The sequence below is a fragment of the Micropterus salmoides genome, unplaced genomic scaffold (genome assembly GCF_014851395.1).
Source record: "Micropterus salmoides isolate LMB-PRFRI ecotype aquatic unplaced genomic scaffold, ASM1485139v1 Ms_hic_scaffold_4, whole genome shotgun sequence".
Classification (NCBI taxonomy): Eukaryota; Metazoa; Chordata; class Actinopteri; order Centrarchiformes; family Centrarchidae; genus Micropterus; species Micropterus salmoides.
The window spans coordinates 7,163,715-7,189,539 of NW_024043372.1; the positions used below are offsets into that span (position 1 = coordinate 7,163,715).

At 37.7% G+C, this 25,825-nt stretch overlaps 1 protein-coding gene and 1 non-coding gene across 2 annotated transcripts; one reads left to right on the forward strand and one right to left on the reverse strand.

Moving 5' to 3' along the window:
- Positions 1 to 5,138: 5,138 nt before the first annotated feature.
- Positions 5,139 to 17,894, reverse strand: zgc:171566. Its single transcript, XM_038697809.1, has 9 exons — positions 17,533 to 17,894; positions 15,993 to 16,107; positions 13,409 to 13,459; positions 12,489 to 12,573; positions 11,689 to 11,827; positions 8,274 to 8,380; positions 7,322 to 7,412; positions 6,822 to 6,959; positions 5,139 to 6,018 (listed from the first exon to the last, which is right to left on the reverse strand). Exons 1-9 carry the CDS (start codon positions 17,642 to 17,644, stop codon positions 5,897 to 5,899), a joined length of 960 nt encoding a protein of 319 aa, XP_038553737.1. The 5' UTR covers positions 17,645 to 17,894; the 3' UTR covers positions 5,139 to 5,896.
- LOC119887014 lies at positions 13,712 to 13,767 on the forward strand. Its single transcript, XR_005441595.1, has one exon. It is a non-coding gene; the product is annotated as a U7 small nuclear RNA (small nuclear RNA).
- Positions 17,895 to 25,825: the final 7,931 nt, after the last annotated feature.

Below are 25,825 nucleotides of genomic sequence, written 5' to 3' on the forward strand. Positions count from 1 at the left end.
TGGATGGGGGTTGAACCCATGATCTTTGGTTTACAAGACCAATGCCTAACACCTGACCCTTACTAACACCATCTGAGTTTTTTAAGGTGTGGCTCTTCATATTTTACAGCAATACTCTGGCCCTGGGTGATGTAGATTATTAGTTTGGGTGTATTTACACTTTAAAAACCATACATAGCCATATTTGGATTCAAGGTTGGTTTTCCACATTGAATAGACAGCTTGATACTGTAAATATATCTTTCTTGTTAGATATTTTTAGTTAAAACTATTAATGGGGAAAAGTAACAATGATCAGCGTACCTCTTATTAGGTGTGATAGAATTTAAATGCCTGCAATCCATACTTTTCCATAGCTGCGGTATGTAGAAATAACTACAAGCCAAGAACTACTAAGTTAGGTTTCACAGTTCGGTTAAAATAATGAGTCAGTGACTTTTGGTTTCATACAGACAGATCTCAGGAGAGTTTCACAAATCTAGGGTTACCATCTAAACACAACCCACTATGAGGTATATTTCTATAACACATTCAGCATAATCTGTCATTTTATAATTTGTAGGCATGGATAAGATTTCAACCCTTCAACTTTCGTTTACAAGACACAAGACACACACCTTGCCACTTGGCCACCACGTCTTCAACATGTGCAGCCATAGAGGTTCCGATAGACAGCATGGACATTTTTTTAGCTCTACTTCAGTTTGTAGACCACTTACAGCATGTAAATTGTTTAACAGCAATCTTATGATGAATTTAAACTCTTGCTCAAAGGTTTGGAAATGAAATCTATGGTTTGTAAATGTTTTTAAATAGTCTTATGAAATTGTTATGAAATTGTCTGAAATGTACTGAATTGTTGTGATCTGTGCCGCTGTCTTGGCCAGGACTCCCTTGAAAAAGAGATTAGTAATCTCAATGGGATTTTCCTGGTTAAATAAAGGTTTAATAATAATAATGAAAGACATAAACGTTTATTCTTTTAACATGAGGATAAGTTGATGTCCAGTGCTTGAATGCTTGAAACAAACTAGTTTGTAGTAAATTATGTGTGACCACTTCTAAGGCAATTTTATTTTTACCCATAACATTCAGAGGTGGGGAGGGGCAAGATACATAAAATGTACACACTTTTGGACAGTCTTTCCTCAAACGCATTTGTGGTGTTGCACTCATCTGAACAGTGCTATGTGACGGTTTCAGGTCTAGTTTCAAGTTAAAACAGTTGATGGATACAGCCTCCCCAATTCCGATGTCAGAATATTGTGAGGAAAGGGGCTTTAGGATTGTGTTGGATGATCTGAAAAAAAACAAATAAACAAAAACTTTGTTTGAATTACATTCACCTACAACCCAAATGCTTTACTCTCTTACAAACATATACACCAAGTGCAGTTGTGGCTAATATGAGGCTTCAACACTCTGAGTTAGACAAATTTTCCAATGATAAAGTCTGTTTAGTACCAAATTCCCTCTTCTTCTTCCTGTTGCTACACTGCAGTTCAGCAAGTATCACTGTCCAAAGAAACGGAAAAGGCCATGGTGGCTATGTTGTACAATTATCTCTGGAAAATACCCACTTGATTTGTGTAAGACTGCGTTATGTTCCCCATCATTTAAATTGGAATTGCTTAAGAAAGATATCTATTGACTGCCAGTATGGATAGGAGGAAAAATCACAGTGACCAAATGTACATATGGCAATGTGAATGTTGTTTTAGTTACGAGTAGAATAATGTGAACATACCCTTTAATGACAGGAAAAGTAAGTCAATGTAATCAGGTTATAACACTAAAATGACCCTATAATCTAGTTCACTGTCATTCTTAGATGTCACTTCATCTTGGCAGTCAGTTGTACATGTCAAATGTCTTACCTTCAGAGCCAAGTCGTAAAAGATCTTGGCGGCTCGACTGCAATGTCTGAATATTTACATATCCTCCTAGCAGCATCAACCTGAAAAGACACTTCCACATCCAACATTTAGGCTACATGCTGGGAAATACTGCTAATAAATCTTGCATATAGCTAACAGTCATTGATGCCACTTTTTCACAGCTTTAACATGTCTTAAATGTGATTAATGATGAGTGCAACAAATACGCTTTTTTGCAGAACACGTGCAAATTATAAGCAACTAACAGAGATTATATGAACAGGTCAAAGCCATTGACCATAGACAGAACAGATATGTCTGTGTCCCTATTTATGTATTGCAAAGAACTTTCAGCTGACTTATACAGATACTAACCAAACTGTATGGACACTACTGATGTGCAACAGCAGCTGTGAAAAAAATTCTGATTTAGAAACAAAAACTTAAAAGACCACTGTTTTGCTGAACCAAGAGAAACCAAACCACTGCAATGTTTTTAGAACTGAGTAGCACGTATTACCGGACCTCCTTAATGGAAACTCTGGACTTTCCTTCTTTTAAGAGGAAACAAATTATGTTGGATGCACTTAGGTTTACTTGACTCCCTTTATTGTCTGATCATCTGGCACGTGGTCAAACAAAGAAGCAAAACTTTTACAATCAGTTGTGCAATTAATGCATGTATCCAAAGCCACTGACTAAATATAATATTGTATATGCCAATGTAGGATTTGGACCAGTAAGTAGTTATAGGGCTCATTATTTTTGGTTTTATTAACAAAACCAAAATGGGAATGTTTCAATGTGTGGGGATACAAAATGGGTGAAAATCATTTAAAACCACATTCCAAGAAAAACAAATTGTGTGTTTACCTGATAAAATTGTTAAAAACCCAAAATGATGAGCCTTATTTATTTGGTATACTAGTATGAGAATGGCGGCTGATGAAGAAAGTTACAAAATGTCTCAACAGAGTTATGATGTCATGTCACACCTTTAAACATTCAAGGTTACATTAATAAAATCAGACAATCATGAACTTATCCATAAAATCCACTTTTTCCATGAAGAACATTGTTGGTGTCATGATGACCTACAATGTTTTCAGGTTTCCAACCCCTTTGCCGACTGTCTATTTAAACAAAACAAACAAAAACTGTTTCAGTGTACAAAACTATCATTTCTCAAATCCTGATAATCTTTACAGAAACGTGACATTCCCTAACATGTTATACAGAATACTTAATATCCTGTTGAGGACTAAAATGTTTAAATGCCCACAGAGACACACAATAATACAATCATGTACAGATTAAATCTTTCCCAAGACTCATCTACAGAGTTTCTCAAGTTTTGATATATATTTTTGGAACAAAGACATGGTTACAAAGGGTTACACAACTTTAAAATATGATAGTAGTTCTTTAAAAAAGTTCTTTTAAATTGTAATATCTGATTGACAGGTATACACAATAAATGCTATATATCTTACATACTGTATATTCAGAGATGAACAATTTGTTCTGTAATGTAGAATAAAGCAACACACAAATTATGTTTCCATTTCTACACTCACAGTCATTATTTCACATTGCTATTGAAACAGCAGTTTATCCCACTCTTAAGTGACCTTTAGTAGCCTCTTGCTGATTATCAATCACAACATGGAAACAGAGGCGTGCCGTGTTAACTGGTTATCTTCTATATGTTTAAGACTGGGCTCAAGTGGTATTTGGCTGTACTGACAAAACAAAGGCTGCTATTTCCAACTTTCTGGACTTTTAGGAACTAAAGAAAGCGAACAATCCCCATTAATGAAGCTAGGGGAATTTGTAATCCTGTGAAAGTCGGTGCTTACATATACTTAAACAAGCTTGAAATGCAATGCCACGGAGCAAAAATGTTTTTATACAGGTTGGAACCTGGTGCTTACCAAAAGGAACTTGTTTCTTAACAAATAAAACTAACCAGGGGTCTCATTTATAAATGGTGCGTACGTAAAAAACAGGGCTGGAAATGTGCGTACGCCACTTCCCAAACAAAGGTTGTAATCTCTAAAAAACAAACTTGACAGGAGAATGTGTGCTCCTGTAAGTAAACTCTGAACCATGCGTACGCACATAAACTGGAGAAAAGAGAAACGCCGACTCGCATGGCAGAAGGATGAAACGATTTGAAATGAATAGGCCTACTATTTTGTAAATTAAATCGAAATATTACTTCTGAGTATTACAGGCTTAAAGCCTTTCTAAATAAACAAACAGTAGTTTGATTGATTTTCCTTGAAGTGGGCCAAAAAAAACATAATTTAAGATCATTTCCAGTGCACACACACGAGATTTACCAGATTTAGGATAATAAATACAAATGGAGAAATCGGTTTCTGTAAAGGAATGCCTCAAATATGTTGTACAGTTTAATCAGGAATCATTTAATTAATACTTGCATGCAATGTGAATTATTCTCATAAATAAGGTGAACAGGAGGACAAATTACATTTAAATTGATGCCGTTTTCAGTGCGTCAGATGAGTAAATACGAGTGCATAGTTTCATATATTGTTATCACATGTTCTTTGCCTTATTGAGCCAAACGCTGTGTGTCAGCATGTGGAAGTGATGCGCTGCTTGTAAAATGAGTTATGGAAAATATAACACTATTTTATTAAAGAAGTCTTTCAGTGTGTGTCACATAAAATCAGTCATATTTCTTTTAACTCATTGGCAGCCTTGTTAAGTGAGTGGACTGTTTGTATAGCCTAAACAAATACTTATACACAGGTGGAATACATTTCAAATGGGGGAATCCAAGTTGGTATCTGGGTCATCCTCTCATGTGTCCCTTCAGCCAGTGTATCACTAATCAGGAGGGATGCCCCTGCTTCTACTGTAACCCTATCGGTTATAAAGGGGTGGAGCTCCGGTGCCCCCTTTCCTCTGGTGCGCAAGCGTTTCGTGAAAGTGCGTTTTTACCCAACAAACAACATGCTTCACCAAAAGGAACATCGGTGTCACACTGAGTTAAATTTCATTTTGCAGCTTTTCTGTCAGAATTTGCCTCCTTTTCTTCATGCAGTCAGTATGTATTAATCAGCTTGAAATGTGGCGCATGAGAGGGAGCTCCATGTCCGAACCTTTAAACGCCCATAGTTGCCTATAAATGGTCAGTGAAACGCCCCTCATTAATATTAATACGTACTGACTGCCTGAAGAAAAGGAGGCAAATTCTGACAGAAAAGCTACAAAAAAAATTTTTACTCAGCGTGACACTGACGTTCCTTTTGGTATAGCTGAAGCATGTTGTTTGGTGGGTAAAAAACGCACTTCCATGCAATGCTTGCACACCAGAGGAAAAGGGGCACACCGGGGCTCCACGCCCTTAATAACCAATCTGCAGGGAGGGGTACTAATTTGGATTCCCACCGTTTCAAAAGATAGTAAATCAAATACATTCTGCTTGTGTTTAAACATTTATTTAGGCTACACAAACAGTCCACTCACTTAACCAGGCTGCCAATGAGTTAAAAGAAATATGACTTGTTTTACATGACACACACTGAAAGATTTCTTTAATCAAATAGTGTTATATTTTACATAACGCATTTTTACAAGCAGCGCATCACATTCACACTCTGGCGCACAGCGTTTGGTTCGATAGAGCAACGAACGAACGAACGAACGAACGAACATGTGATAACATTAGATGAAACTATGCACTCATATTTACTCAACTGACGCATTGAAAACAGCATCAATTTAAATGTAATTTGTCCTCCTGTTCACCTCATTTATGAGAATAAATTGCACTGCATGCAAGTATTAATTAATCAGATTCCTGATTAAACTGTAAAACATATTTGAGACATTCTTTTGCAGTAACAGATATCGTTGTATGTGTTTATGATCCTGAATCTGGTTCTTTTTGTGTGCAGCAAATGATCTTAAATTGTGTTTTTTTTGCCCGCTTTAAAATTCTGACTAGACTGAGCCCAGGTCTGTTTTGTCTACAGTACTGTCCATCAATCAAAGTAGTAGTTCTGCACAAAAACAGCGTGGATGCCTCTGTACACGGGAGAGAAGTTGTAGATGAGAGCGCTCTCTTCCTCCACAGGACTAGAGAAATGGTGTTGGTTCTTCATGGCTGAAAAAGAGAAAGAAAGGAAGGAGAAAAAAGGGGGGAAGTAAAGAAAAGAGAGACAAAGCAGAGTATAGTTATAAGCTTCACCCATACAGACCTGCAGCTGCTCTGTCCTTTATAACATACACATTTACACTGTTCAAATATTGAATGAGCAATATGCATTTGTTTCTCTTTGTCTTACACTTGTGAGGACCTCCGTCAACTAGATTTGTTTGATTTGCACATATGTCATTTAATTCAGTTGCATTTGCAGAATTTCAGCTTCATCCACATCACCTTTTTGGTAGCCAGTCACAAGAAAACAGCTATTGGCATAATGCATTTCTTTGATTCATTTTTAGACATGAGTGATAATTACCTTAAAGTGCTAAGAAATAATGGAAATTCAAACATTTATATTTTCAGCAGAAATCTGCAAACTCCATCTACTGATGAAGATCATGCAACAACATGGAAAGCTCCAGAATAGCTATTAAATGGATTGTTTTTATGCTAATCATAATACAGTATGTAACAAATTGGGAGTGACTGAAATTTGTAGGATAAGAAAACAAAATCAGTTTAGGAAGAAATCTATCCAATGTTAGATTTGTCTTGAATTAGGTAATAATCCAGAAAAAAAATGAATAGTTATAATTACAAATAATTAGTATTTATCATCAGGATGTATGATTTCAGTGAAAACAGTGACCTAGCCTTTTTGATGTATTCTGCTAGGAAACAAGCAGAAAAGAGAAATGACAAATAAATAGTGCTAGTAATCTGACAGATGCAATAAAGCATACAGAGTTACCGCATTTTACCTTCAGAGACAAAGAAGCTGGCAGTGTAGAAGCAGGCTCTTATGGCAGAAGTGGAGTGAACCATGCCTGGCTTATCTATCCACTCAAAGGGGCTTTTCTCTGGATGCCACTGCACAGCATAAAATGGGTAGCGGTAGGCTGAGGAAAACCAGAAACATTGTAAGCAGATTTTAAAAATGAAAACTCACTCATGTACTGAAAAAAAAAATCATTCTAATCGACACTCAAAATGGACCATCATGATCATTGCCCACACAATGTGCTCCATTTCATAAACTATTCTATACCCAATGTCTTCTGCATCTGAATAATCAGCATAACTCTCATTATTATGATCAAAAACATTAATTCAGCTAATAGGTGATGTTGCCATCTGGCGGGCAGTTGTGAAATCTGAAAATGCTGAATTCACTGTAGTTTGAAATTTGGATGTTTTTAATTGTGTAGTGAACAACTGAATGAAATGGCACTCAAACTGTCGATTCAGTGAGGACTGATACCTTCCATGGTGGAGATGAATTCTTTCTTCCCATCATTGTTGGTGGACAGGATCTTGTAAAACCTCTTCAGCTTGGCATTCCGGCTGTAGTTCTGTTGGTTCAAAGAAAGAGATTTTATTTTAAAATAGTTGTTGTAGCCCTAAAATGACATTGCTCCTTCTGCATGGAATAAAACTAAATAACTAAATAAATGCTAAAACATTGGTCATACTATCTACATACAGAGGTCTTTTTATTTACAGTAAATGCTAAGATTTAGGGTATTGAGATAAGATTTCTTTAATAAAAAAATAAAAAATAAAAACTGGTTGCAGTTGAGTGCCTCACACAATGACACTCAACTAATTTGTGAGACACATCACCTAATTTAGCCACACTCACAATCTTACTTTTCATTCATCCCATTAGCAGTTAGAAGTCGCAATCTCTTAACAGCTCAAGGCATGGATGTGGTTCAAACCATCATCTTTGGTTTACAAGACCAACACCTTACCACTTAGCCACCGCACTTGACACGCAGTAGTTGAGTGTTTACAGGTGTGGCTTGTCATACTTGTGACAGCACTACTTGACTTTTGGTGATTATTAGCCTGGGTGCATTTCCTTTTCTAAAACCATACATATCTGGAATTAAGGTAGGTTCTCTACACCAAATAGATATATTTTACTGTAAATAAATGTTTCAGTTTAGAATATTTAAGATAATATTAATAATTGAGAGCAATGCCTGATATACAGTTGAGGACCCTTTGGGAAATGACTTGGATTTTCAGTTACTGTAGATTACACCTTCTATCATTTCTGCTGAGATGAAAGGCTTTGGACTTTTAAACCAAACATCATGAGTTTAATCCACTACTAAAAAATAGTTGTATAGAACAAACCTGAAAAAAAAAAAAAAAGCAGCAGACTATAGCCATGACATTATTTTGAAGAAGGGGACCAGAAATACCTGCAGAGACAGACTCCAGCTGTGGAAGTTGGAAGTGATGTTTTCCTCAGCCAGGGACTGCAGCAGATCCTTGGGGAAACTCCGAAACAGACGGCTGGACTGGGCCGCTGGAGGACAGGCACAGGTTTATGGTGAGGCAGGAGGTTCACATGATACAGTAAAGGGGAAGTTGCATTTAATTTTACAGTTAATAAGAAAAAAGTTCTCATAGTGACCATTGAGCACTACTGTTGGTATCAGTCCTTTGACAGTACTATCATAAGGGCCAACTTCATATGATTTCTTAAAATATTCCTTGAACTTAATAAATATATTATGCATAATATAATGTGTTATTTCTTTCTGCAACTGCTGCAGACTTAAAAGCTTAGCTCAACTCAAAATGACTCTTTCATAATAGACCGGTGTGCCACTTTGATACATGTCCTCTCTCATTTGCATGGGTGTGAATTCCTCGGAGCAGCCCATTGACTCAAAAGGGATCACAACAGTAAAGTCAGTAGAAATATTTGCTCTTGTAGAGGTTTTCAGAAACAAATACAGGTATTTATAAAGACAATTCCTTATCAAATGTTAAACAAATTATATTAGGTTAATTAAATTATTGGAATGCTCAACTTTGTGTAAAACTCTACTTGACATAACGTGACATAAAAATAATTAACTGACTCAAAGCTAACATACTGAAAAGTAATTAAGTCAAATATATCCTAGTTGTGGTCAAAATCAGTCCTTGCTTCAGGTCCTGTGAGAAGAACTACAAAAAAGTGTTAAGGCTTATAAGACATCTTTGATGTAGGCAGGGATATTTCCTATACTGAATATTTATTATGTTTTAAGTGTATTAAAAACAAATACAAGCTATGCAACTAAAACAAAGTTAATGATTAACTTAAAAGAAGAAAAAACACAAAGTTACAGAGCACAACAATTTAGAAGACTTTTGTGTAATTGGACACCATGAATGAAGGGGTGCAAATCATAAAGGAATCACAGTTTGACAAAAGTCTTAATTAGTACATTTCCTTTACCCTCAAGCAATGTTATTAAGTATTTAATAGCTTAACATTTTTTAACTCATTTTGATGGTGAAGTGATTTGAAATAGAGTCAGTGTGGTTTCTGTTCTTGCCACTCTCAGTAAGTGACGCCACCGCCACACATGGACCTGTATGTGTAGCTGGCAGAAGTACTTCCGTGTGACGGTGACATCACGTACCGATCCTTGGGCTGGTGTCTGCGACTTTGTTGCAGGGGAATGAAGACACGCGCGATCAAGTTTACTTTCTATTGTGATAGTTATTGTAACACCTCTTGTGAGAAGGATCAGGGTCCAGCATGGACAACTCTTCGTTTAGTGAGGAAGAAACTTTGATATGTAGTGACAGAAACTTGTTTCCATGGAGAGATATCTCTCTGTCTGTCTGTCTGTCTCTCTGCTTTAGGCCTATTGCCATGAATGTATAGGTAGCATGAATTCACATATAAACAATAAAAAAAGATATAATTAATAAACAATAAAATTACATTATTAAAAGTAAGAAAGACCAATAAAAACAACAACCTCAAAACACAAAATATGTTGCATTGAAAATATGTCTTGCTTTTTGACAAGCAGTAGTAACAAAAAATAATAATGATAATAATGTGATCATTTTACACTAACTTAATACAAACAACAATGGTTGTTCTCAGTTTGTTTCATGAAGAAATATATTTTGCTGCAATGATATGGCTGCAAGTGAAGGAGTTTCTGTGTGTCTGATTTATCCCTCTCTCACGCATGCATACGCACACTTTGGAATGAATGAATGAATGAAATATATATATATATATATATAAAATCTCAACATTTTCCAAGTAGCTTGCCCATGACTGATCAGTTTAAAACACAGCTTCTGAGGACAGTGGGGTGTAAGTGATGTTGATATTTATTGCTCGCCCCCTTATTTATTTATTTATTTATTTAAGAGAGATGTTGCTGTGAGGCAAATAGGCATGACAACTAGAAAGAAGTAACTCTTCATGGTCAGAGGAGAGCGTGGAGAGGGACGCAGGAAAGGAAGTGGATACAAGAAGATTGGTGACTAAGAAAAGAAAGAAGGATAGTGTTTCAAGTGATGGTGAGTTCCAGGCAGGCTGGTTGGTGGGAAAATGTAGTCAGAGGAGAGTCTGGAGAGTGACGCAGGAAAGGAAGTGGATACAAGAGGATTGGTGAATAAGAAAAGAAAGAAGGATAGTGTTTCAAGTGATGGAAGCCAAGCAAGAAGAACTGATGAGAGGTATCAAGTTGGTATGATAGCAGTGACAAGAACAGACGGGATCTTCAAGGATTCTCACAAGGTTGGAAAGTTTGTTGGAGATAAACTCGGAGATGTTTGGTCGATCAAATTAACAAGGAGTGGGATGATTATCATTGCCTATGTGTCAAGGTGGCAGAGAGATCTAGCTTTGAGGATTATAGCAGTTTGAAATGCTTCCAACTTGGGTCAGAAATCAAAAAGAAAGGAGTAATATGTCACGTACAGCTGATGTGGGAGATGTGGGAAGAACAACTGTTTAAGAGAGGAACATGAAGAGGAGCAGGAACAAATAAAGTGCATTCACTGTGCGGGAAATCACCAAACAAACAAAAGTGAGTAAAATCAGAGCAGAAGTGGGTTTATCATATGCCGAAGCTATCAAGAGAATGGAGAGGAAGGAAGAGCGAGCAGCAGTACAAAATGAACAGGAGCCGAAAAAGAAGGGAGATGAGCGGAATATGATATGCATGAAGCGATTTCTGGCATTTCTTGCTATGGTGGTTAATTGTGCTGTGGAAATTAACAGCAAAACAGAGAGGGTCAATATGGTGTTGGATGCGGCAAGGAGATTCTTGGACATTGCAGATATAGGAGAAGAAATAGTCACCACGCTGAGGGAAGGATTTACACTATGTCAGACCATTGAGTCTGAGTCATAGAACGGACAATGTATTGAATGGGAGTATTTCTGGAGGGCACTGTAAATTCATTGCACTGGGAAACTAAGTCCTTCAGTAGATGGCGGTAATCAAGTCAAGGGAAAAATATTATTTGTGTCCCAGATTAGAACTACATATTGCAATTAGGATTTCAGATAAACATGAGCTAATTTGATTTCATTTCTAGGTTAACACTGCATAGCTATGAGATCCTAAAATAGATCTCAGCATAAATCGTACTATTTGAGTAACTAAGAACAATTGTGTGGGTGTACTAGGCCATTAAGGCTAAGTTAAAATGTAACAAAATACAAAGGCACCTTTATCTTAGTGCTAACTTGTTGACAGAAAAAAAGAAAAAGACTGTAAGCTGAGACATCTAAGAGAGAGGTAAGTAGAACTGAGAACAGGAGAAAAGAAGAGCTCGTGTTCATGATGTGAGATTGCTGAATACCTGGTGTGAGAGTGAGAGGTAAAGCCACAGCCTTGGTATCAGTGAGGGTGAGCAGGTTTTTGTTAGCTGTCAGGACAGACAGCTGCTGAAAGCCCTGGCAAGTTCCCCAGATAGGGAAGTAGTCCCCAGCATCGTTGGACTGCAGAGGATAAGAAAGTGGGAATGAGAAGAATTATAATGAGGACGGTGCAATGCCATTTATTTTAACCTTAAATGATGATATGTGATTACAGTTTTATCCTTTATGTTCAACAACAACCCAAGTGCATACAATTGCACACACTGATGTTAAGTACAGCTGAGGCTAATACGGGCTTCAACACTCTGAGTAAGATAAATATTCCAATGTTAAAAGTCTGTTTACTACCAAGTTCCCTCTTTTTCTTCCTGTTCTTCCACTGCTTCTCAGCAAGGATTTCTGTCCAATAAAACAGAAAAGGCTGTGGTGGCCATGTTGTACTAAAAGACAGTATCTTTGGAAAATACTCACTTGATTTGTGGATTTTGTCCGTATCATTTACATTGGAATTGCATTTGGAAGGTATCTATTGACTGCCAGTATGGATAGGAGGAACAATTAGAGCGACCAAAAACTCTTTCAATTTAAATGTGGTTATAAGAGATAATCTTATTGTCATTGCACAGAATGAAATGAGGTATGTGAGTGTTGTTTCAGTTAAGAAAAAAAAGTGAACCTGCCCTTCAATGACAGGAAAATTAAACCAAGGCAATCAGGTTTTAACATTAAAATAACTCATCACTTCGTCTTGGCAGTCAGTTGTACATGTCAAATGTCTTACCTTCAGAGCCAAGTCGTAAAAGATCTTGGCAGCTCGACTGAACTGCGATGTCTGAATATCTACATCTCCTCCCGGCAGCAACAACCTGAGGAGACACTTCCACTTTAGACTTTCAGGCTTCGAAATCTTGCATACAGTTAACAATGGTTTAACTTTTTATTATTTTTATTTTTTACAGCTTTCACATGACTTATGATGAGTGCAACAAGCTTACATTTTACAGAACATGTTACAGTTATAATCAAGTAACAGAGAATACATGCATAGGTCAAAGACAGAGACCACAGACAGTGTCCCAATTTGTGTATTGCAAAGAACTTTCAGTTGGCTTATAAGGTTTCTTGCCAAACTGGAGGGACACTACTGATGTGGAACAGCAGCAATGAACCAAATTCTGCACAACTTGTCTCAACGGAAAATGTCACCCACAGCCTAATTACCAATGTATCAGTCAGCTAATTTCCATTGTCTTCTTATAACACCAACTACCATTTAGTGTATTATAAGCTAAAAATATCATCAGTAGTAGCCATAAATCTCCTGTTAATATACATAATTGCTGACTTAACCTGTTGACCTTTTAGCTAGAAAACTATGGCACAACCTGTCATTTGGAGCCACTGACCAGATTTTGAATTGACAATTGTACTATACCAACTATAGACCAATAAATTACTCAACTCACAGACACAAACTGTTGCAATGTTTTTTTTTTTTTTATTGCCACTTCTTATCAAGCTTAATCTTTTAATTTTGTGGAAACATGGCCAATGCATTGAAAACATTTAGTGCAATGAAAAGCAAGAGACAGGCACAAACTTGTTTAGTGTAATTATTAGCCAAGTGGCAGCAAAATACAGTCAGTGTGGCATATATAGAGCTGAAGAAAGGAGACAACAAGAGAACCATGTTCAACTCACCCATTTATTGAGTAGAATATCTTAGCATATTCTTCTTCTGTGCGATTGATTCTAGTAAACAAAGATGGCACAAAAACACATAGACATAGTTAAACCCATTAACTATCATTTTTTGTCATTGAAAACATGAGGAAGAGGTCAAACAAAAAGAAAGTGTAAAAGGCTGTCGTTTTGTAACTCCTACTGATATAGTGACGTCGCTCTTATTTGCACAGGCTCCGCCCACATGAAACCACATTTGGCACCATGACTGATGCTGCTGTTCTTCAGACAGGGATCCCAATTTCACACAATTGTAGTTTCAGGAAAAAAAGCTCTTTCTTAATTTTCTAGCAGGACTTCTATAAAAGAAGTCCCACTGAATTTGTGAAAAATTAACTGAACAGTTTCAAGAACAATTATATTGGTTGTCTGAGAGCATTGACTAAAGTAAAGTCAGTGATTAAATACACTAATTATTTTTTGTTTATTAAGCAAACACTGTATGCGATCTCTGTATAGCAGTTGTTAAGTGAAATGTAGATGTGATATAACAGTATATGCAAAGTACTACCTGTACATCTCAGAGGGGAAAGGTGAATGATGTGCACCAATTGATTTGCAGCCCTCAACCACGCGAACAGATCAATTTTCCACACTACTGTAGCTGTAGGAGGTAGAGCAGGTTGTCTCCTGATCACAGAGTTGATTGTTCAACCCCCTGCTCCTCCTGTTCGCATGTCAAAGTTTCCCTGAGAAGACACTGAACCGTAAACCCTAGTCAGACCAGCAACTTGCATGGTCAATGCCATTAGTATGAGGATGGGTGAATTAGAGGCAAATTGTAAAGCACATTAGATAAAAATGTTATAGAAATGCAACCTACCACTTTGCCATTTTCAGCAGAAGGAAAATGGACATCATATTTCGGCTTTACACTCTGCTGTGCAAGTCATATTTTTACAATAGTAAGTACCTTCTCAACATTACTTCAACCACAGGAATCTCATAGTATACATATCATATTGCGTGCTATCAGACAGCGTAACAACTTACAATTATCTGCAAAAGTTGTGACTTTTCCCACTTTTATAAATAATTTTAAAAAACAAATGAAAGAAACCCTTCTTCCCGACTCCACTACCTTGTACATTCTTTTAAATCCTGATCCTCAGGGTGCAGTTAGTTAAGCTAATAGTGCACACTCTCTGTGTATAAGGCTGAGTCCTTACTGCAGCAGCCTGGGTTCAAATCCAGCCTGAAGATCTTTGCTGCTCTTCACCCTCTAGCTCTTCTTCTTCTTCTTCATACGGATTTACGGCAGTTTATACGGTTCTAGGCATATTACTGCCCTCCTCAGGAACTCACTATAATGAAAATGTTATTGCTTCAAATTTTTATATATAGCCCTGTATCGTGTAAGAACTGTTATACAATCAATAAGTGGTAGTTCTCATTTTGCCCCAATATAGATTTAACCGAGTATGGCCGAACTCCCAAATCTGATAACCTCTTGAATAAAATGCTCCTTTCTATATTATATTTGTTACATTTCAGTAAAACATGTTCCACTGTTTCAGAATTCCCACACTCACAAAGCCCTTTAGGATGCTTTCCAATAACATGTAAGGACTGATTCAACCCACAATGCCCAAGTCTTAACCAACAGATTTGACCAGAATCTCTTCTGGACCCATAACAATGCCTGACTTTTTTAACCTGAGATTGCAAATAGTTGTATAATGTCTCCCCTTGGTCTCATTGTCCCACAATCTTTGCCATTCCCTTTCAATACTAGTTAATTTTTTCTTTTAGTTCCACTCTTCCCAGTGATATATTTATATCTGTCTAACTTCTTTAGGCTTGATTTTGCTAAACAGTCTGCTACTTCATTTCCCTTCAAGTCCAGCATGCCCAGGGACCCAGTAGAACATCACATTGCTACCACTCTCTGAAATTCAAAATAATACTACCAGAATTTCATTTATGATATCAGGACCGGCTTTTGCTTTATTACCTTTCAAGGCCATCAGGACAGCTGCTGAGTCAGAGCAGATTAAGGCTTCACTTATTTTCACGTCATCAATTCACCACAGAGCTTAAAGAAGCTGTGTTGTAAACACCCTCTATCTCACTCGCTCATTGTGATCCTCATCTGACTCCCAGCAGTATCCGTCATGGTGTTCGATATAGGTGGAGTCCAGTAAAAAGTGTGATGAGTTATAATACAACAGTCATTTACTGAAAACAAGATTGCTGAGTACACATAAACCAAATAAAGTTGTGGGCTGTAAAACCAAAACAACAACACTCAGTGGAGTGGACTTTCAATTCCATAGTCATTTTATCCACTGTTAGTTTGTTTTTTTTGTTTTTACAAATGCTAATCACATTTCTCTATGCACCATCACTTTTTCAAAACTCTTTACACACTCACCACAGCAGAGGTCACTGTGTACTAACTATGAACGCTTTCACCCAACATGCATTCAATGACCACATCTTTCAAACTGCATGAACTGTTTTCTCATTCAGCTGATAACAGATTATGCCTGGCTGGCTCTGACACCTCACAGGAATGAGAGGTCCCACCTAACTGCTTTACCTGATGGGTACCACCCTTGATCCGGCTCCTTCCAGGTATTTGACATAGGAGGCAGCGATGTAAGAGGAACCACGAGCAAACTGGTCTCCAGGAAGGTTTTCCTGTGCCAATATGCCTTGGAAGGACAGAAGACAGATATAACACACAGATACACAAATATTTCATAGACATATGCATTGAAAAGTTGATGCTTAGCTAGCTTAGATGTGTAGCTGATAAATTATGTCCACACAGAAAAGATTAAGTAGCAACAAAGAGCAGGGGAAGGGTTGACAAGAAAAACAGAGATCAAATCCCCTACAGGTATTGACTTGTTCATGTGTGTCACCTTTTTCCAGAAAGGTCTCGGGAACATTGCATCATAATTTATTTTAACTCTAAATATAGTTTAAATCCACACAATGTCCCATGTATGCCATATTCCTTAATAACTTGACAATATCCAGATGACTGTCATATAACAAAGCAACACCATCAGGTGTTTTCATCCACAGCCTTTTATTTTACCCTTAGGCACCAAAACAAAGGGATGTCCCTGTTGCCAAACAATTTAATGAAATGCACATTGCATGGCAGATGGGAAATATTAAACACCTTGAGCCTATGTCTGTATAAAGTATACATTTTCAAATTTCTACTACTATACTATACTATACTATAAACTTAATATACTATTAACTACTATTACTATAAAACTACAATGCTTTACATTATGTGCTGTTTAATCAAGACTGAGAATACACAATACACAGACTCAAAAGTAGTTTCAATAACTAGAAATCACCCAGACAGCAGTACACAACCCTTGAAACGATGTTAATTACAGAGGAATTTTCAAAATCTTCAAAACAGAGTAATAGAGATTTGGGTGCATTTTTGAAACCCTCCTGCCAAACAAACAGGCAAAACCCCAAACAAGATGACACACGAAATCCTTGGTATGACAGTGTAAATTCAATGTTAATGCACTTCCTGTTTTAAGCATAACCACAGATCATGAGTCATGGCCTCAACACCAGGTTTGCTCAAGACAGTCACTGCCTATCTGACTCTAATCAGGAAAACCCGTTGAACCTCCAGTTCCTTAAAGCATTTTCAGAGACAGAAACCCGTGACCCTGGTATCAGTGACAACTGAGGTGTTAAAGGTATTAAGTAGCTATTGCGTGATACAATACAGCAAACATTTGCACGCATCACCCTAATTTTTAAGAAGCAAACAGAATGTAAAGACAAAATGATAATTAACGCTGGTTTTGGTCAAACTGAGTGGATTTCAGTAAAGTGTAGGCCTAGGCTATCTGCAGAGAATTACTTCCATAAGTGTCTAGATAACAATGTAATATTATAAAATATGCAGTGCCTACTGAATTAGGCATAGGCTTTATTAGCCTAAACACAAACGCCGCATAAAGCAGACTATCTCTAAATACACACCTTCCTCGAACATTCTCGATGACAATTACATAATCCGACGTGTACTTTCAGACTATGCACGCAAATGGACAGAGACTCTAGCCGTTCATGCGGCTAAATCTTACCAATGACGGGTCGGTAATTGAGCTGCTGGCTTCTCCCCGCCGCGCACAGAAACGGACCGCAACAGAGACAGGCGGTCAGCACCGCCAACACCGCTGCAGCCGGCCGACACATCCAAAACACCGCGCAGGATTTTAAACGCAATACCGCTGGAAACGAAGGATGTAGGCTTGGTTTGCAGGTTGGGAAAGAACAATTAAAATATCGGCGCTTTTTTGTCTATAAAAATAACAAAGGGCAGATAAAATAAACGGAGATTTAATTATCCGAACGAATATGCTGTTTGATCAAAAGGTGATTATCCTCTCTTGCTGTCCTCTGATCTCTCTTTACCTCAGTCCAGGCTACTGAACAGGAGCATCAAGTGTGGAACTCCCCTCCGTATAACCACGTCAGCAAGACACCTCCTCCTTTTTGTTCTTTTTCTATAGAAATAGATCAGCCAGATCAGACTCCTTTCCTATCTACTCCTCCATCTTCAGAGGTGCAGCTCAGGAGATCCCAACGCCATATAAATACCACCACCAATAAAAATAAAACAGTAAGTACAGCTAAATAAGAATTAGTTGAGCTAGAAGTGACCTGTCCTCCCTACACAGAGCAACATCAACTAGAGATGCCTCAGAGAGCTAATAAGGTTGTCGATGTTGAGGTAAAAGGCTACTCTGACAAACTGATTGTTCGTAGCCTACCTCTTGTGTGAAAGGTCATGCTTCAAAAAGCCATCCAGTTACAAAATATTAAATTACAGATTTTGAGAAAGAATCACACCTCTCTCGTTTGGTGACATTCTATTATGCCTTATCACAGTGCTGAGAGCAGAAACAATCGTAAGCTTTTAGGTTGTTTTGCAATGCTGTTCTATTCGGGAAACGTTGTAGCTAGTGGAAAAAAAAAAATCATTACTCTGTATGTTTTTGCCCACATTGCATCTATACTGTAGTTTTGTAAACTTATGTGCTGATCTGCACATTGTGTCAGCAGGTCCATTCACTGTAATACCATGTTGTATTGTCTGAAATGTTAGTTTCTTATCATGTTCCTGAGCAAAATGTATCCAAAGAAACCAGAAAGAACATACTGTGTGCATGTTTGTGACAGAAAGACAATGTACTGCAGTGTGTGTGTGTGCGTGCGTGCGTGTGTGTTCAGCTCTACAGCATGCACCACCAAAGTTCTCTTCTAGTTTTAATTTGTTCTTTGTGTAACATATCTGGTCATCAGGCAGCCATGAGGCAGAGAGTGATAAGAAGGGTGAATGTTTGTGTGTAAGAGAGAGAAAGAGAGAGCAAATGAGAATGTGTGTGCACAAAATAATCTGTAACCCTGAGGACTGCAGTAAGGAGAAGGTGTGTGCATGTGTGTGTTCATTTGATGAGGTCTGCATTTTGTAGTGCAAGTAGCCCATGGATCAGTGACTTTAGTTACAATATGTTGCAGAGGGACACATTGCAACTGCACTATAGAACCACAAGAGGTCACAATGCTCCACCAAACAGCCCTCTCAGTTTCTTACAGTGTGCACGTGTGTGTGTGTGCGCGCGTTGCATAGTAAAAGTTACCTTATTATCCAGGGATCATAACTATACAAGAAAGTATCCCAGTCAATAAAGTTTGATAATTTGCCTATTCATTAAAAGTTGTTACTAGATTGTCATTTGACTCCCACATAAAAGAAACTTCAACAAAGTTCAAGGACTGCCTTTTTTTTATACCCATGTAACATTGCAAAAATCAGGTACATCCTGTCTCAGAATGATGCAGAAAAACTAGTCCATGCATTTGTTACTTCTACTCCCTTAAGACTTTCCAGATGATCCAGAATGCCGCTGCATGTGTACTGACTTGAACTAGAAAAACTTATAATCTTTCTCCCATATTAGCTTCTCTGCACATGCTCCCTGTATAATCCAGAATAGAATTTAACCACACTTCCTCATACCTTAATGACAAAATAGGGCGATTGACAATTGTTCCAAAACAACATAAATGACCATTGGAAAGTACAATGACATATATTACCGTTCCCCAAAACGACATGTACGAGCGTTGGAAAGTCCCAGTCCAGCAACAGGGATACCAGAATTTAAGTACGTTACATAAGTCACGTGTGGATGTGAGTGTGAGTGGTTGTTTGTCTGTATGTGGCCCTGTGATGGACTGGCGACCTGTCCAGGGTGTATCCCGCTTTTCACCCGATGTCAGCTGGGATTGGCTCCAGCCCCCCGCGACCCTGTACGCAGGATAAGCAGTTGACGATGGATGGATGGATGGATGGATGATACATTCGGTTAGTTTGGGTTTGGTTTCACACTGCAATTATGCGACCGCACTAAAGAACTTTACATGACATACTTGCGTCATGTTGTGATCATCTATGTAGGCTGTCCCAGAAGAAAAATCTTTTGCTCAGAATAGTCTTTTCTTTAAGTCTTGAGAAAACACTAAGATCTTAATTGTATATCTTTTTGAGATCACTCCAATCTGAATTGTTGCTCCTAAAACCCCTTAGGAGAAAAGGATGAGGTGAAGAGAGATTGAGGTTTTGAGACTTAGGTAAGACAAATGGATACTGAATTGAGATTACAATAGGATAAATGAAAGTAACAGATGAGATCTCATCATTGTCTCTTTTTGAGTTCATTAATGTCTTGCTTATTGCTCCTAAAAAGCAGTAGGGAGCTCTTGCTGGATTTGAACCCCACTCTTGTTGTTCAAAGGGCAACAACACTGTTGCTGCACCATCCAGCTAAAATAGTGAAGGACTTATTGTCTTTAAATAGAGTACAATTTTCCTTTACTTAAGAGGAGAAATACCATATCCACATTTAAAGTCCTCAAAATTCTACTCAAGTAAAAGGTATAAAAGTATTCCATAGTGAATGTACTTAGGTATCAGAAGTAAAAGTGCTTATTCTGTATGACAGATACATGTTGTATCTCAGTTCTTGCGTGCATTTGGTCCTTAATGAATTAATCTCTAAACGTCATGTCAAAGTATTGGGTGTTCCAGTTAGGCTGGCTGTGACTACCTTAGCCAATTGGAAAGCATGACATTTGAATATCAAAATGTATTTTATTTTTCTCAGTAACTTGTAACAGATAATTAACAATAAATACAATAAGAATTTGAAATTAAGGGGAGTAAAAGTACAAACTCCCATAAAAAGAAAATACACAACCACAACATTTGACGTGAGTAAAATACTTTTAGATAACCCCTAAGTGGGGTCAAAAATATCTTGGAGCTTTTTTTCTGATCCACATTCTGGACTGAAATTACACTTATTTAAGATACTATAGAGATCTCATCTTTTGATCAGAGTAAGACAGAGATGAGTTTTTTGCTCCTGAGCCTAAAATGAAAAAACTGAGACATATTAGAGATGAATCATGAGATCCCAGGAGTCATAGCTGAGTTTTCTTTGAGCTCTTTCTCTGATCTCATGGTCCAATGTTCAGGAGACTTAAATCATTTATTTAAGATCAGATAGAGATCTCTTGTTTTGATCAGAGTCAGACATAAATGAGATTTTATATGGTTGTTTCTCCTGAGAGGAATTTGAGAAGTTGGAGAAAAGGCCTTTGGTCTCACCTTGGTATTAAAAGCAGCTCATTTGTGTCTAGGAGAAAAGAAGGAAACAACTATGAGATCTCATCTTGGATTTTGCTTTCCTATGGGGTGTCTTCTTACACTAGACACTGATTGGTTTGTAAACAGTTCTGTGGGTAGCTTTGACAAGAATGAATGAATGAGGAACTAACAGATGCAAATCGTTGCGTCACTATGTTGTTAATTTTTTGGCATTAGCATTTTACTGGCACGACCAACTTAACTTAAGTCTAGTTTAAATTCACCAAATAAATGTCCTCATTGTGCGAATATTATATTGTCACCGCCGGCAAGAAAGGAGAAGACAGCTAGCAATCCTTCCGCACCTCTGTTTGAAGAGAGACCAAAGAGGCAAGTTTGCTTCTATAGTGGCAGTGTAATGTTTAGCCCCATGGTGGAAGGAGGAGACATGGACTCAGGAGTTCTTCACTTGGTACTTCAGTTTATTTCTTCACCAGTCACAAGGAAAGTGCAGTAGTGCAAGGGTGAATTATTGCAAAAATAAATCAAAAAATTTAAAAACAAATAACAAGAAAACTAAGTACAAACTATTCAAATTATCATCGCAAACTGATATTAAACAACACAAAAACTTATAGGCCTAATAGGCCCTGACTATTGGGCTGTAGCACATGCACCCTTCCCGTCCAAAGCTGTTCTGCCCAGAGGAGCCTCTGCCTCCTTCCTTTAAACAGGAAGCCCTCCCACCTGAGAACAGGTGAATGGAACATGCAAACATTTAGATGACCTTGGGTTAACCCCAATAACCTTCTTGAAATTAACTGTGTATGTGTTGTATTTATCTAATCATAATTTCTACTCTTTCCAGTAGTGCTTAAATGAACTGAAATTAAATTACATGAAATGACTAGCCATGTGTCCACTGATGCTAGCCAACATGCTAACAGTAATGCTAATGCTAACAGTAATGCTTAGATCCATTTAATGGCTAACAGGCCTATGAAAATGCCCACGCTAAGGTTAGCTTAGCATGCTAATACCAATGCTACAACTGGCTTAAATGAAGGCACGGGGTAGCCCCATGACAGGCAGTCTGTTTCAAAAGACGAGTTGTTAGAGGTGATTTATAATTGTGTCCTCATTTCAATGTATTTCTCCGTGTATCTGTTTGTTTCCAGTTTACACAGGAACCTTCCTGTAAATGGTCTGAAAGCCCGAACCATCCAAAAAATGCTTTGACACTAGAAACGAACTGGATCATAGTTCAGTTGATCCAGACCGAGACCACCTTTCTTTTCTGATCAAATTTTGTCTGTTTGGTCCAGACTGTGGCCATTTGAGCTCTTGATACTGACTTTTCGCCTCACCCTGGTCTTACTATCAGTATTATTAATGGCAGAAAACCCCCTCTCACACTCAGATGAGGTGGGAAGGTATGTCCTACTTACTATACAAAGCTTTTCCAGTGTTTTGCCTTATCTTAAATAGATCATGGTGATTCAGCCCGCAGAGTGAATGGGACTATTTTTTTTTTCTGGTTCTGGAGTTATCTAGAGCTCCTGTATTATCACTGTGGCATTAGAGGGCTAAAGCTAACACCTCGATAATTCTACATCCACGAATAGTCTTGAAAGTCACTCTTTCTGTGAAAGAATGAGAAAAGGTGCTTTATGGCCTAAAACCATGTTTGAGTTTATGATTTTGCACCGCCACACAGTCAATAGTGATGACAAGAATAGCATACAGACTGCATTAATCATTTATATAAAGAATAACAGAAATGCATAGCCAATAATTCAGAGTGCCCCCGTAAAAAGAAAAAAAAATTACAAATGATTTTTTTAGGGGAACATGGCTTAGAGCCAAGCTCCCGCAGGTTGGTTTCCTTCTAGTTCGCACCCTGCCTATTCCAAAGGCCACACCCAAAGGAAGGGTGAAAAGCCTGAGGTCATAGAGAGGGACCAGATACTGTAAAATGTACAAATGGAGATAAAGGTGCACACTTTTACTCAAAGGCATGGTTTTGCACTCGGTTGTACACATCAAAACTGACTGTAGTTGTGAGTGAGTGTTTGAGGGAGAAGCCCTATTTCAGCATGCTTTCTCACCTCTGTACGTCTGGCCAATCGCTGTGTGCAGTGGTTGTGCTTGTCATATTGTTGGTTTATGAAAGTTACAAAAATTGTGAAATGCAAACCCCGTGTTTCTAATATTGGAAAAGGTGTGGGTGTTTTAGACGCTGTTCAACCATGTGACAAGCACTTCATCTGAAGCATACTGACGCCACCTTAAGAACAATTTATGACCAGCACCATCTGTTAGTCAGAATCATTTCAAATAACTAATAAATTAATTACTGGAATGGTAAAATTTAAAAATTCAGATCCAGTTATTATTCTTGCTAAAACAAACTGAAGTATTGGCAAGTTTAAAGTAGTAATATTGTCAACAGTTGAAAATGACATGCCCAGTATTGGGGTATATTTCTTTACTCAGTGTCTACACCATGTAATCTGCACAGTAGAGTTTGCATCCATTAAATTATATTTAAAGAGACATTATTGGGAATTTGTCTTAGTAACACATGATCTATTTTACAGCAGGAAACCTAACAACTCATTTAACAAAACAAGCTCAAGTGCTGTCTCACATTATACAAGGTCAACAGAACGCCACTTTCATCACATGGGAACACTTGAGGACATTTAGCGTAGTGTCAACTGTATATCACCCTGGGGTTTTAGAGCCATTCAATTACTGCTGCAAAGCTAACATGCAAAGAGGACGAGACGTCCCTGAGTCAGCACACCATACTCACAACTCTCCTGCTACTATAGCTAACATTACAACAACAGCAGCACAAACTAGATGGCAAGCTGAATGTCCGTGGGCAAGTCATTTAATGTTACTTGACACACAAATAATGGCTTTAATAGGGTTATGTGGCGGGGTGTGGGCCACTTTGTTTGTTTCCAATTTACAGAGCCATGGGCTGTGTACAAACACTAGATTTTTTTTCAGTGCGCACACAGAACAGACAGCTAGTTGACCGTGAGGAAATAAGTTTGGGCATCCCATTTTTAAAGGTTTGTCGATTTCAATCTTGATAAATGACAGGAGTAATGCAACAAACAACAAGGATAAGTGTTTGCCTACAACAGGTAATGCAGTAATGTGGTCAATTGGCCTATGTATATATTTTTTCATATTAGTGCAGTTGCCATGTGAGAGTGCTGATAGTCACAACAGCAAAAAATGATATGTTAATTTTTATTGTGAGTATAACAGTATTTGTTTTTATTCATGTCATTCTACTCATGTCCAAACAACTGAAAACATGGAAGTAGTTTTCACTATTTCACTATTCCTGTAAATACAAACAACATCATAAATATTACTAATATGCAGTATATCAAAAGTATAGCTATCTGTGAAGACCAACTTGTTCTTGCATACTGTTTAAATGCTAACAATTTACAGAGTTGCCAGGATATTAGATACACCTTGCATTGTAATTGGTAAAGGCAAAAACCAACTAATTACACAGCCATGCTCCACCTACACAGGTGTTTTCACCTTCTGTACTTTGCCTAATTATACCTCTTCTCAGGACTGTGTTGGCATTTAAAAACTGACATCTCCCTGACACACTATCTTTTTGAACTTGTTTGGATGAGACAACTTGCACATCATCATAACCTTTACTTAAGTATATGTGACAACTTAATATTTCAAGTTGTCACAGCATGAAAAGCACAGGTGAAACCAATGGGACTAGTTTACTTAAATGGAATGCAGTGATGTTTAATGTTTTCAGTTACACCTGCATGTTCCCTGCTATGTCAAGCCAACATGTCTGCTGTGAAAATGATTTATTAGTACATGCCATTTGGTGACCTCACATAGTTACCAGCATAGCTCCACCTCACTTCAACCTGAGCAGAGGTCTAATTAGAACAATTCAAAAGCATCTGTGTGGGCAAGAGTGTTGCACCTTAATATCAGGGTTCCCCTTTTAAGTAGCTTTGAGGTTCCTAATACCATCAAACACAAATATCATTTCATATCATATTAATTTACATTGGGTGAAATATTCAAACCCAACACTTCATGTTTTTACAGATGCACCATTCCATCTAAACAAAATATTCTGGGTGTTTTGAATGTCATTTAATCCTAAAATACTGACATAGTTCATATCTTAGGGAACTTTGGGCTCTTCACTATAATTTATATATAGATTTTTAAAGTTCTATGGGATTGAACACAGTTTGGGAGCACTGAATGAGTTAATGAATAATGCAGCAACTGTTGCTTGTTAAGGAGTTAATATGAGCTTGGGTATGAGTATCCAACATATTGGTCCAATGCATTTGCATGTAGCCTCTGTGTAGGTGTCTTTTCTTTTGTCATTTTCTTGTAAAATACTGATAAAAGCCCCCAAATGTATTTATATAGGTTACCTTGAAAAAAACAGTTTGTCTTGATAGTAATAAAAACAACATTTGAAATGAATATGAACTCAGAGTGAAATATGATTGGAGACAGAGTTGAGCAAGGAGATCAAAATAGTGAATGACAAGGAGAGACCCAGTGAATTAAAGAAAATAAAGTACAGAGAGCCAGAGAGAGACTGAGAGAAAGCAGAGGTGACGCAGAGAGAGGCAAATAAAGAGAGACAGAAAGAAAGAATGTGAGAGAGAGGGAGATGGAGAGAGCGA

What these genes read in the sequence shown, in the direction of transcription:
- zgc:171566 (XM_038697809.1), bottom strand. Translation starts at nt 17,644, where the DNA reads ATGTGTCGGCCGGCTGCAGCGGTGTTGGCGGTGCTGACCGCCTGTCTC. An exon ending in CAATTACCGACCCGTCATTG is followed by an intron (nt 16,108 to 17,532) that starts GTAAGATTTAGC and finishes TGTCCTTCCAAG; the next exon opens with GCATATTGGCACAGGAAAAC. An exon ending in TTTACGACTTGGCTCTGAAG is followed by an intron (nt 11,828 to 12,488) that starts GTAAGACATTTG and finishes TATCCTCTGCAG; the next exon opens with TCCAACGATGCTGGGGACTA.